Here is a 13,851-nt window from a genome sequence, read left to right as displayed (position 1 = left end):
TGAGAGTGTGTGTGTGTGTGTGTGTGTGTGTATGTATGTGTGTGTGTGTGTGTGCGTGTGTGTGTATACTGTAAGTGTGTACTGTATGTGAGTGTGTGTATGTATGTGAGAGTGTGTGTGTGTGTGTTTGTAAGTGTGTATGTGAGTGTGACTGATGAATAATAGGGAAATGACAGCAGGCTGTCTGGCAGGAGGCCAGTCAGCCACTCTGAAAACACACAGGGGATATCATACACTGCTGTTCAAAATTATAATTTAATGATTGAGAAACTATGGCAAAAAAAATCGAGCCAAACTTTTGCCTTCTTGCTTTTCTCCCTTTCTTTCTCCTTCCCTCGGCTGCCTTCCTTCCTCTCCAAACTGCCACACATAACATAAAATATGGTGGCATATATTTGAATGCCAGCCTGCCCTTCCAGCTGTCGCATAGCTACACAGAAAATGGCAACACTTTGGGGCGAATTCACTAAAGCAAATTGCGCCCGCTAATTGCACCATAATATTGCGCGTCAGTTGCGCCCGCTATGTGCTCCGTTTTAAAAACCTATTCACTAAAGACATTGCGCTAATAATATCCCAGCGCAAACACGCCCATTCGGTGTTTGCGGCTGAGTGCAATTTGCTGCTGATATAGGAAATGACTATAAATACTGCGCATACAGCGCATACAACTCGTATGCATATCATTGGACGATGGCAGACAGAAAAAGAAAGATACGATTTTCAGACAGCGAACTTGAAGGCCTCACGGACGAGGTTCAATAACATGCCTCACAGCTTTCGGCAAAAAAATATCACGACTGCAGCAAAAAATCATATTTGGGGTTTAATTTCCCAATCAGTCAGTGCCATTTGTGTGTGTAAACGCGGAAGACTGCAAACGGAGGTGGAATGATTTAAAAAGACGAACAAAGGAAAAATTGTAATTTTATGTTATGCAAGTTGCAGCACGATGATCTGGCATACTTTTGGGGGAGTGTATAACATTGCCCCACCGGTACGATCTAGGCATCTAAACGGCTTTTCAGGATTCCAAATGTGCACTCAATCACACCGCGCGTCCTGATGTGAGCCCAGCTGTACGCCGCCTCTCCAACGTTGGAAGGATTACGCACGGGAGTCATCATCCATGGCTGAAGATGATACCTGCCGTCACCTATGATACAAAAGCAAAATATTTTCAAGACCATTCAAATAAAACAAATATTGTGTAGGCTATGTTTTTATTTATTTATTTATACCTATATCGGCCCCCAGCCGTTCAATGAACAGCTATAGGGAATGCGCAGTTTCGCGTATAGACTATTATACGCACAGTTTCGTGCTATGTAGGCTATTATATTCATTGGGGGAGCTTGGACTCGCTGGGGACGGGTGGAGAGACGCATAGTCAACTGAGCCTCCCCAGACGCGACTTCATCCTCCAGTTGGCTGAAGAGCTGCGCGCTCTGGTGTCCAAACAGCTACCACGGTGGTTCTAGTGTTAAATCAAAAAGTGACCTTCTTCTAAATATTCTCTCACGAACAACATGCCTGGCATTGCGATGCCTTCGCCTCGCAACAATCACTGCTGCCATGATCAGCGGACAGGCTGGCCGCGACACACCCCTTGCGCTTAAATACCACCACGTTTCTGAAAACGGTATTAATTTCACTTTAACTGCGTGAGGCAATTTGCGCCGATGTTTGTGAATTGGGCGGGTTTTGCAATAATGTTCATTTGCATAGAAAGGGGAACATTCTCCGCCCATATTACCTAATTTAAATATGAGCTAATAACACCGGCGCAGAGAAACGCAATGACGAACGCAACGCAGTTAACACCGTATTTCACCCTTTGCGAGGGCTTTGTGAATAGCAAACATAATTTTTGACTTATTTGCACAGGCTTTGCGTCAGGAAAAGCTGCGCAATCCTTTAGTGAATTCGCCCCTTTGAGTCTCAGAGCTGAATTCAAGTGAGACAGACTTTTCTTTTCATTATTTGTGGGGGAATTAAGCAGTACTGTATGTGCTTGGCTACTGTAGATTGCTGTTGCTTGCTAAGGTTTTAAGGCAACATGTCTACAGCCTACCTCTACACGGTGTCGTATGTTTCTCTCAATTATGGTGATGTTTGGATCTCTCAACTAAAACGTTGTTTAAGAAATATTTAAAAAGCCAGTGTAATTTGTAATCATTGATATGACACAGTGTTCACACGTTTGACCCCATGATTGGGTGAAAGTGAAACACACTTGCGCTAGTATCAGTTCCTCAGAACGTAATCTTTCACAATAGCCCTAAAGTTGGGCTAACGGAACAGAAAGTATGGGGCCCAGTGCCATAAGGACATGGATCCTCTAACACCCTGCCACACCCTACAACATCCTATTGAAATCAAGTGATGAAATAAAGAGAAACTGTCTGTCCAGTGTGTTTCAAGAAAGTGAAGCTCTGTCTGTCGGGCTCATTTGCAAATCCTGCCTTTGTGCCAGTGACCCTCGCCCCACATGAGGGCAGCTGTCTGCCAATGAACCTTCACTCCACTGTGAGAGAGGTAACAGACGGAGGGAGAGAGAGAGAGAAAGAGAGAGGCAGACAAATTGGGTGATAGAGAGGAGTGTGAGGGAGAGAGAACAGTATTTCCCCTATATTTTTTTCAGGGGGGGGTGGTAGGCCCCCCGAAACTTCTAGTGTTGTCGTGGGGCGGGCATGTTTATTTTTTTTTATTTTTTTTCGTGGGGCAGCCATGTCATGGGTACATGGCATTGACAGTGTCGTGATAGACGGATGCAGCCGTTTCTTGGCTATCGGTGCATTTCTCTACACTGCTGAAATGAAACGAGTGCACATAACTTAGGTAAATAAATATTAACAATAAAACACATCAAAACATATTACTAGAAAAAATTACATTTCCTGCTGAAAATGTGAGGAATGCTTAACAGCTGAAAAGAAATTGCAAAAGCATTATTGCTGAAAAGGCATAGCCTAAACAGGGAAAACGTGAACTAACTTGAATGCAGCACCATTTAGTCCACAACACATAGCCTAGCTAATGTTAGTCGACATAGTTACTAACATTGCAAGACAGACTAAACTGTCGTTACTTATGTAGCAATAGAAAATATTTTCATTTCATCATCTATCACTTGCACAGTCGACTCATGCTAAAAAATTTTAGCGATCTAAAAGTTTGCTATTTTTGGCTTTTTGGGTCTTTCAGGACGGACGGGAGGTCCCGTTGCGAGGGCGGCCGGCCCCTTCAAAGCTTTGGTAGGGGAAACACTGGAGAGAGAGAGAGAGAGAGAGAGAGAGACAGACAGACAGACAGACAGACAGACAGACAGACAGACAGACAGACAGACAGACAGACAGACTGATATAGAGAGAGATGGACAGTGGAGAGATTGAAAGTGACAGATGGAAAGAAAGAGACTGAGTGTTAAATCAGATTATGTGCGTTTCCACTGTTAAGACCGAGATCCGTTCTTCAAACGGATCGCATATTACTCCCAACGCCCACACAGAAATTGAATCTTCTTTCTCTGCTTTCCTGTCTGCATAATCAAACGGCTGTACATCTCTGTTATTAGTCTAAAGAGTATAACAGGCACCTCACAGCCTTCTCTGTCAGGAGCTGGTCTCTCAGGGTTCAAGGACGTGTGTATTTGTCAGACATTACCAGATATGGGTATCGTCATTGCATGCCCAGGCCACCATTGTAAATAAGAATTTGTTCTTAATGACTTGTCTGACTAAATAAAGTTTAAATAAAATAAAAAGTGTACAAGGGAACATTTTCTGATCCTGACATTTCTCCTGAACCTGACCCAACTCAGTACCTGTGTGGGCTGATCAGAAGCTGATGGCCTGATCTCCCTCCAACTCTGCGGAACCACACCAGCCCAGCTGAACTGGTTAGACTCACACCGCCCCTTCCACGCCATTCAATTGCAAGCTTTTCGCTGGCATAGCCAGCTAAGGCGGTGTTTCTGAGGAATGAAGATGTTTTCCTACACAATCTGTGTTTTCCAGCTCTATTTACTATCATTCAATTGCTTTTCTGTCCACGTAAGGGACAAGTGTTCAGACAAAGAACAAAGAAACATCAACATCTTAGGACACACCACACATACCCAAAACATACAAGATACGATTCTAGAGGGATGTGCACAGTATACAGAATACAGTGCATCCTGTCGGGTCCCTGGTCTAGGCTGAGTCCCTGGTCTAGGCTGAGTCCCTGGTCTGGGCTGCATCCCTGGTCTAGGCTGAGTCCCTGGTCTGGGCTGAGTCCCTGGTTCAGATCCAGGCTCCCCTCTACTGGCCCAGCAGCCCTGCTCTGACTCTCTGAGCCAATACAGATCTGAGCCAATACAGATCGTCCTCCCAGTCTGGTGCCCTGCAGTGATGGAGACTAGCCTTGGCGACAAGCCTGCCATGCTGTTGTGATGGAGACTAGCCTTGGAGACAAGTCTGGCCCCCTGCAGAGATCCTCTTGTCAGTCACATCTCCTTATCAGGAGGGTACTGGCACATATAAAACATACTCATGCACCTGCACACACAGACGCAAGCACACACACACACACACACACACACACACACACACACACACACACACACACACACATACACACACAGCAGCTATATTGATTCATGGCCCCTGTCAGGACTGCAACAGGAGGAGGAGGAGGAGGAAAACACTGCTACTCTTGAGACCAGGGCTGGAGCTGAGGCTAAGGTAGCCGTCAGACTGCGTCTCTGGGCATGTCACATTAAATGAGCGTCGAGTTTGCAACGACTGGAGGATTTTGTCTCCTGATTGCAAAACAACTGGTCAGCGACAGCTAAATCTGGGCTAAAATCATCTAGAGTGTGTGCAGCTTAAGGCTGAGACTGGGGCTGGGGCTGGGGCTGGGGCTGAGGCAGGGGCTGGGGCTGGGGCTGGGGCTGGGGCTGGGGCTGGGGCTGGGGCTGGGGCTGGGGCTGGAGAGAATGTACTGTAGATCTCTGCCATTGAGATACTCCAGCATTATTAACATGACAAGTGTGTTTTTAGACTGAGGGTTTTTTACTTGACAGGGATCGGTCTTTTTAACACGGCCAGCATTGATGGCCGTGGTTTAGTTGGTTTGGCGTAGTAGTTTATTTCCTGCCTTTGTCAAATCGTATATGCTACCTGTATAAGCTGCTGCATGGGTTTGAATCCCAAATGAACCCCAATCCCAAGTGAAGCTATTGTACTGCAGTTTCACAAACCTCTTTCTGGAGTGTTCTCCTGACCTCTCATGTCTCTTCACTTGCTGATCCAATTAAAGACAAGGAGAGAGTGGGAATCTCCACTCTGTTCCTATAAAGAAACTCTTGTACTCCAGAGTGAGTGGAGTTTCCGGTCATAGTGTGGGGCTTCGGTCTAGGAATGCCTAGTTTCAAGTTGAAGGTTCCACCATGTGCATGAAACTTGATTGAGGTCACTGAATGATGAATATTTCTTCTTTTTGCATGATTTCACCTGCGTTGTCGTAGCAGCTGGAGGAGGAGATGGTGTACCATGGTAACATACTCACTAAACTTCAAATTTAGTCATCCAGTTCTGTTTGATATACAGCAGTGGGGTTTTAGAGCAAGCATTAATTAAACACATCATTCATTAAACAGCACAGAACTCTACCCATGGTCTGGTAGTTTTTGCATAATCCTGCTAACAAACCAACCAACCAACCAACCAACAAACAAACACGTGCCACTGAAAACATTACTGTCCCTCTTGCCTTGCGCTGTCACTGGGGCGGAGGTCATTTTTGGCTTTAGACCAGCAGTGACCCGGGTAGCCAGAGACATTTTTCTACAGTACCATACCACAAATATAATTAGCTCATTCAAGCTAACAGGGACAACTCTTAGCCTACCTATCTGTCTGTACAGCTGTGGCGATAGGCAATATACTCCACGACAGAAACTAATTAGAATCTGCATTTGAAGATGTTGTACGTGCAAGTCTTCTCAGTCTGAGTCTGTATTTTCCGCTGGACAAGTTTATTTGCTCCTATCGAATACAGCAAGTGGCCAGGGGTCTACAGGGTTTCAGTAGAGCCATAATCCATGATGTCATAACCAGAATTGATATCCTTAGGGGTCCTATGGGCCCATTTGAGTTCTGTACTAATGCTCCCTTCCTTCCTGCCCTGCTCCCCTGGGTGCCGCCTCCCAATGAATGGACCAGTGAGTCTTCCTCAGGAAAAATGGTCCTTGAGGAAGGACAGCTTCTGCTCATTGAGGTTAATACAGAATATGGGTCTCTATATGGATAGTTCTGGCAACATTGAGAACAGAATGGACGGACACCTGACCCAATCTTAATCTCTACATCTCTTCTCTTAGGGTCCAAACTCCAAATACATAGGAGTGATAAGTACATGGGTCTACATCAGATTAATGTAAATGTGACCGATACAGATTAATGTAAATGCAATCCTCAAAATGTGCGAAAATAATTTTTTCTCCCGTTTCCTTTTTGTTCATATTATGAAAATTGAAGTTGCGAAGAACCCACTCAATATAACAAACAACAGTTTTAGGATCACTAAATTTGGCATATTTTGTCGTCAAAATGTATGTCCTGTGAGAAGTGTGAACAGCTCTGAATCGTTGAAGCCCTTTTTCTCTGCCTAGTGATTTCAGGTATACCAACATTCACATAAGCATATCTTCTTCAAATATTTGCTTATTTCAATGCATGGCACATCATTTGAAAGCTTACAATTTACTCTTTCATAATATGTAAACAACTGAAAAATGACATTGGCAGACATCCAAACCAGTCGCGGTCACTGATTGCTATATTAATCCACGAAGAAGTTAATTCGCTTACATCATTCGTTTTGATATAGCCTACAGCATAAGCTAATTACTGGACCTCTCTCAGTAACAGCCAGCCTCGCTTCTCATTAGTCTGGACTTATTGCTCCAATGAACTATGATTTCAAAAACTAGTATTTAATTTAGAAACGTGTAATGAATGCGAATTTCAGTGATAAGTGATGGCGAACAGTGTATGAATTCATATCTCACCGCCTCACTACAGCTCTGATAAGAATAAATTCAAGAGTGTGTGAAATTAATCCACTGAAAAATATATATACAAGCACAGTTAATAGGCTATAAAGAGTTGGTATATTTTCATAAAAAGGAACTAGCCTATAGTTTAGTTATAATGATCAATATTTATCGAACATCGTCTTATCATAAAGGCAATACTCACCCAAAATTCCAAACATAAAAAGTTTTAGCACTGCGAATGCATTTGTATCCATCACGTTGCGAAATAAGATCCCACACACGATTCGGATGCTGTCAAAGAAACCTCAACTGGGAGACCAATGTATGTAGCAAACCATAGTTATCCAAATGTACTGGAAGTTCTCACTAGTTCAAATATTTTGGTCTTGTCTCGCGAATGAATTAATTGTAAATAAATTATCTGGGTGAATATCTCCTCAACGCGTGCTCCACAGAGCTCCTTGTGAGATGCAAAACCCCTCGGTCTACGGTCCTAATGCAAACCTTTCGGCACATCTTCAGTGACTGTGCTCTCTTTCATCCTCTCAGACCGAGAGAGAGAGAGGGGGGGGGGGGGTGGACGATCCTCCTCAGAAATCAATTCAGGTTATTTAGGATACGAGTACGTCTCACGGTGATTACCATCGTTTATTAACAATAAATAATAATACACGTATAAATAATGTGGGCCTATATCATATCATACAGTATCTTATTTCCCATTTGACCTAATGAGCTTAAAACATAAATGGACCTTGAAATAGACACTGCAAAGGAGCTGTGGAATAAACCATAAAACCAGTAGTGTGTCAGGATGTAGCCTACATTTTACCGAAATGGTTGTGGAGCAATTAGCTTGCTGTATAGAAAGATGATTAAAACAGTAACGGGCAGATGTTTGTGAGAATGCCCCCAACGCCATCTACAGAATTTCTGGGGAATTGTCTCTTTGCATGCGGTACTAACTAGAAGAACACAGGTTTCTACGGACTCATAATGCAGACGGACCACTGGCGGTCCAATTGAAACGCTTCAAAATAATAGCACAGGTAGTTCTACATTGAATGTTGTAGCACATTACTTAGGGAATATCTTTCTAACTGACGGTAGAAAACACAATTGAATGAATTTTGAAAATGAAGTTCAGAGGGAAAATGATTGATGTTGGGTGCTTGAACCATTTCACACGTAAGTTACGTTTGACTACGTTTGTTTTAATACCACACGAACTTCAATCGTTACCCAACTGGCTAGTGCTAGCTGGCTAGCTTTCTAGCTGTATATTGTGTGTGTAGCAAAGTTCAGAAACGTTGTCAGCTGTTGAGGGCATTCAGACAGTCGCGAGCCAACTTGGTCCTGAAGTAGTTGTTAGCTTGGGGCTAGTGTTAAGCTATGCTAGCTGGGCTATCAGCTACAGTAAATCAGGATATCAGATAGCCATAAGATAGTTAGCTAACCATAGTTGCGTGTCTCTCTTCATCAGGTGTTGTGACTACCATATCCAAACTAACGAAGACCTGTATCCTGCGACTGACGCCTGACAATCTGTACTTCGTTCTCTCTGGCAAAGTAGCCAGCGGGGGGGTCAGCATGTGGTGTGAGCTCTCACAGGTCAGTCAGGATATCCAAGCCATATCTCACAACATACTATAGATGGTCCTGTTCTGTGTCAGCGCTGATAAACATCAGCCATTCACTCCTTCCTCCCTTTTCAATACTATCTATCTCTCCGTCTCCTTCTGTGTGTGTGTGTGTGTGTGTGTGTGTGTGTGTGTGTGTGTGTGTGTGTGTGTGTGTGTGTGTGTATGTGTGCATGTGTGTGTCAGGCCAACTTCTTCGATGAGTACCAGTTGGAAGGTGTGTCTGCTGATGCCAATGAGATCTGCTTGGAGGTGGCGCCTGAGAACTTGTCCAGGGCCCTGAGGACAGCCCAGAACGCCAAGGCTGTCAAGATGAAACTTACCAAGAAGCACTGTCCCTGCCTCACTCTGGCCGCTGAGCTGGTGAGAGAGATTAACACTCACTCATTAGATCTCTTTCACTCAAACACTATGGTGCTTACTGGTACTGAACTGGCCGCCAGTGATCGGGCTTAGAGGAAACTGAGCATTTTGTTAGAGCTCACTGTCTATATTCCAAACTCTCCCTCCACTCCCCTCCTTCCTTCTTTCTCTCCGCTCCCCTCCTTACCTCTCTCCCTCCACCCGCTCTCCTCCCCCAACCCGCCCTTCCTTCTCTCCCTTCACACCTCTCCCACTCTCCTGGCAGCCGACCCTGTCCAGTGTCAGCAGGGTGGTCACCCACGACATCCCAGTGGATGTGATTCCCAGAAGGCTCTGGCACGACTTCAAGGAGCCCACTATGCCAGACTTTGACGTAAGCAATCATTCTAGTCTAGGATGGGTGACGACAGTGTGTTTAGTTTGTCCTGAATTGAGGCCTCTGACACTACCAGCCTGTGTACTAGTGGGGGAGATCTGACATGATATGACAGGTGTGCGCATTGAGCATAATGTAAGCAAATACTGTGCATGTAGTTCTCTACATCTAGATCATGTTCACTTATCTTTATCTGAATCTCTTACAGGTCAGCATTTACCTGCCTCCACTGAAGACCATGAAGAATGTCGTGGACAGAATGAAGAATCTCTCCAACTTTCTGGTGAGCATGATGTCACAGTCACTAAGCACATCCACTGATACATTTGATTAGCTAAGGGACCGTTTTGGGGACAGAACCTTTTCTAGAACTAAGAAGTCCTTTCAGTGACTTCTTAGTTACATGCTATTTTGAGTATGGGAACAAGGCTTCATTTGTCTCTTGGAAACAGAGATTATTATAAGCGTTGTTGTAGTAGTTTTTGTTGTTGTTGTCGAAGTTGTTAAGTTCTGTAGTGTCTCGCAGGTGATGGAGGCTAACCTGAACGGAGAGATGAACCTGAAGATCGAGACTGACCTGGTCTCTGTCACCACACACTTCAAAGACTTGGGGAACCCTAGCTGGGGTAAAGACTGCAGTGGGGGTGGTTGGGGGACTAGCACTACATCCACACGACGAGCACCCTAGTCTGAGACCTGAAGTCTAATATTGGGTCTCTCAGGGGCTGAAATACAGTGTAGCTTACAAGAAAACATGTCATACTATGTTAAAACATCCTATGTTAAAACACATCCTACAGAAAACATTTAATTAGTTAGAGTAAAATGGCAGTAGATGGCCTCTAATAATCTAGCTCCCTGCTCTGTGTTTGTGTGTGCGTGTGTGTGTGTGTGTGGACCAGGCGATGGTGGCTCTCAGGGGCCGAGCCAGAGCAGGGATCCGGAGGAGATGGCCCGCACACAAGTGGACATCAGGAAACTGCAACAGTTCCTCATGGGTCAGCAGGTCAACCCCAGCAAGGCCATGTGCAGTAAGTGTGGTTGTGGTTGCTAGTATAGGTGTGTTGGTGACTTGCCTGTCTCTCTCAGATACACACCATACACATGCACCCTTCCCTCCTCACTTCCTTGGGGGAATGGCTGAATACTCTACACATGCACCCATCCCTTCTCCCTCCCTTGGGGTTTACCTAAAAGGTTAATCTAAAAGGACTGGATGGGTGAAAGAAAGTATTATGCTTAAACACAGTCTATTGACATGAGTTCAGTGTCCTCCATGGAAAGGAGGAAGGAAGAATGCATTCCTAGAGTATTGAAACAGGCCCCTCCTTGTAGTTAGTTGCTCCCTTTCTTCCCTCCTAGATATCGTCCACAAGAGGATCATCCACCTGATTCTGCTACATGAGGACGTGTCCCTCCAGTACTTCATCCCTGCAGTGGCAGACAGATAGTCGACCAACGTACAAGAAACACACAATGTGGGCGTGTCTCTACTGGATCATACGGAAGTGTTTACAAGTTTTCACTTTCAGGGTTTCAGTTTCCTCAACTTGACTGCTAATTCGACCCTCACCACATAATAGAGAAGTTGGTTTTATACAGGATTTAATGAGTGCTTAAAGCTGCAGTACTGTATGTAACTTATCAACTATTCTGTCTGTAAATTCAGTCCGCCTCCTGTCACAGTTTGTGGGTCTGGGTACCCATAAGGCCATAGAAGGATGCCCCATCTTGCTTATTGCACCTCAGCATGTGCACATGCTTTGAACCAGGTGTGGCCACGCCTCCAAGCTTCTTCTTTTTTTCTTTTTAGCTTAGGTTGTTAAATGGGTGATAATTATTCCAACACTTAATTATCTGCTACACAGCAGGGGAACACACATGCTGTGAAACAGCTGTACATTTTCCAGTTCATCCATTGTTATGTTTTGCGGATAAAATATTTATTTTGGGATCACGGTTTGTCATTTATCCTACATCACATTGATGCAATCCTCAATTGTCATCTAGACATGTGAAACCATATTTCCATCACCAAGAAACTAGAGCTGGTATGATCCCTACATACAGTAGGGAATACAGGTAGCTGGTGAACATGTGTTCAGAGTGGTCATCTTACAGTTGAAAGTATGCTGAGAGACTCACATAGACCACATTGCCTATCTCCAGATACAGAACTGCAACATTGAATGAGTACTCAAACAGTGATCTGGACAGCACACTCATAGCAGTCAACACGTTCTTGTCTTGATTTTATTATCAAATCAAATTGTTCAGGGCAGATATTCCTGAAGTGTGAAAAGTCATGTTGCACCATCAACTGCCACTAGATGGTGTACTGTGATCAATAAAATGATGCACAGTAAAGCTGCTCCAAGTGTCATTGCATGTGTACAGTGTGTGTGTGTCCAATCTCTTCCTCACGTTTGTGTGAATTCATCCTTTAATGCTTGAGTCTTGAATGTCTGGCCTTCAGGTTCTGCATAAGCTGTGTAAGCCATGTGGCCTCTGCATCTAAAGCAGCTTGAGCAGAAGCCACATTTTCCACCAGTGTTATTGTTGATATTGCGGCATATCAAATTGCTCAAGTTAATGTTGTCCTTACCGGATGTCCTTCCAGAAGAGAGCTTCACCCTCCCAAGCACATACACACACACATTTTATTTCACCATGTAGGTTAACAGAATAATAAATTAAAATTGTAAAGCTGTATCTCTCCCTGTGATTCCCCGGCTGTTCAAATCAACCATTAAGCTCCTTTTTGTACAGTAGTTACAGCCCAGGAATTGATCATTATTAATCAGGCGATCCCCACCTAACTATTATTATTGTGACTTATCCTTCAAAAATACATACAGTCATCAATGGTAGTGATAGTATGAGAGAAAACGGTTTTCCAAGAAGAGTTCACTATCCATCTTTATTGTGTAGTTGCTTACATAGAGAATCTGTTCATCCTCTGCTACTCATCGAAGGCTCTGCACGTGATCAACAACATGGTAAATGGACTGCACTTACATAGCGCTTTTATCCAAAGCGCTTTACAATGGCCTCTCATTCACCCATTTATACACCAATGGCGGCCAGTTGCCATGCAAGGTGCCAGCCTGCTCATTGGAAGCAATTTGGGGTTCGGTCTCTTGCCCAAGGACACCTCGACATGTGGACAGTAGGAGGCGGGACCACCGACCCTACAGACATTGGACGACTCGCTCTACCTCCTGAGCCACAGCCGCCTCAGCACTGGTAGAAAAAGGTTACCTGCAACTGTTGCTATAGTGACTGGTGCAACTCTCAGGCAGTCCGGTTCCTGTTCATGATCTTTAATTAATCTTTTATGATTAACGTGTTCCATGAAAACCATTAAAGGGCAATGCTCGTTTTTGACAACCTGGACCTTATTTACGACATATTATAAGAAGTTTGACTCACCGAGATCACTTTGGTGTAGTTCGGAGGCCTGTAGAAGAAATTTAAAATCCAGCGCGAGCCAGTATGTAATGACGGTGGACGGGGCAACGAGAATGCAGTTTCTCAAAATCTATTTTCGGCCGCTAAACGGTTGTTTTCATCAATCAGATTGGATGAATCGACAGTTGAGATTCCTCAACGCGAGGCATTGTAGTGGTTTTCAAATACGGGATCTTTCCCTACTAACACAGTACGTAAAACTGACGGGACACATTGGTGTAATTGTGGTAACTTTGCAACGTCACCAGCAGCGGACCTAGCTGACACTTTGAGCTGAATATCCATTATGGGACCGTACAATTACTTATAGCCACATCTGTGTTTAATATCCAGACTTCCAGAGGATGATGTGTCAGCAGTTCTCCAGCGTCATGCAGAGTCTGAGGGAGATGGCACAGACAATGATGAGGCTGGAGCAGAGACTGTCCGGCGAGTCTGCAGACAGCTATCGGGGAGCAGTACTGGATGACCTGCACCCTGCTAAAACGGAGGAGGAGCTGCTGGTCTTGGAGGAGCAGCTGAAGGACAAGGATCATCAAAGGAAGATGGTGAGTAACTTCAGGGCAGAACTTTGTTCCTTATTTTTGCAGGGAAGTGTTAAGGAAATGTAAAAGTAAATGATTGTCTTTATGTTTTGCAGACACGATATCTGAGTTCCATTGGCGGCAAAGATCTGCCAGATGTGGTCCGGCGGGTGCTGTCAGCCATTGCCATACACAGAGTGTGGTGTGTCTACAGCGTCCATGGGAAGAGGGGGAAGAAGCCTCTGAAGAATATGACCCTCTACAATGTCATATTACGTAAGGGATTGTTCATATTTTCGCAAAATAATACATTGTCTTTGCTTCATGCCATGTGCATTGAAACCATTCCCTTTTTGGTTAAAAGGTGCAGTTATGGCCTGTAAGCCAAGCACCACTGTGACGGAGGTGTCTGCCCAGCTGCAGGAGATGTTG

General features: G+C 44.5%; 2 protein-coding genes across 2 annotated transcripts in view; one reads left to right on the top strand and one right to left on the bottom strand.

Annotated features, from left to right (window-relative positions):
• Positions 1-7,385, bottom strand: part of LOC311324673 (receptor activity-modifying protein 3) — a gene marked incomplete at its 3' end in the record, with an annotated part of 33,124 nt that extends 25,739 nt beyond the window's left edge. Inside the window, exon 1 of the mRNA XM_084457207.1 lies at positions 7,248-7,385. Within this exon, the coding sequence (XP_084313333.1) occupies positions 7,248-7,299 (52 nt within the window). The 5' untranslated portion in view covers positions 7,300-7,385. The remainder of the gene's footprint in view (positions 1-7,247) is intronic.
• A 741-nt stretch (positions 7,386-8,126) lies between these two features.
• On the top strand, positions 8,127-11,650 carry hus1 (HUS1 checkpoint clamp component). Its single transcript, XM_084461545.1, has 8 exons — positions 8,127-8,233; positions 8,529-8,656; positions 8,872-9,048; positions 9,314-9,421; positions 9,633-9,707; positions 9,951-10,050; positions 10,327-10,455; positions 10,787-11,650. Exons 1-8 carry the CDS (start codon positions 8,182-8,184, stop codon positions 10,873-10,875), a joined length of 858 nt encoding a protein of 285 aa, XP_084317671.1. The 5' UTR covers positions 8,127-8,181; the 3' UTR covers positions 10,876-11,650.
• The last annotated feature ends 2,201 nt before the right edge of the window (positions 11,651-13,851 follow it).

The sequence above is a fragment of the Borostomias antarcticus genome (assembly GCF_949987555.1).
Source record: "Borostomias antarcticus genome assembly, chromosome: 2".
NCBI lineage: Eukaryota > Metazoa > Chordata > Actinopteri > Stomiiformes > Stomiidae > Borostomias > Borostomias antarcticus.
Note: the sequence above shows the minus strand (reverse complement) of the source record. Positions and strands in the feature narration are given on the sequence as shown.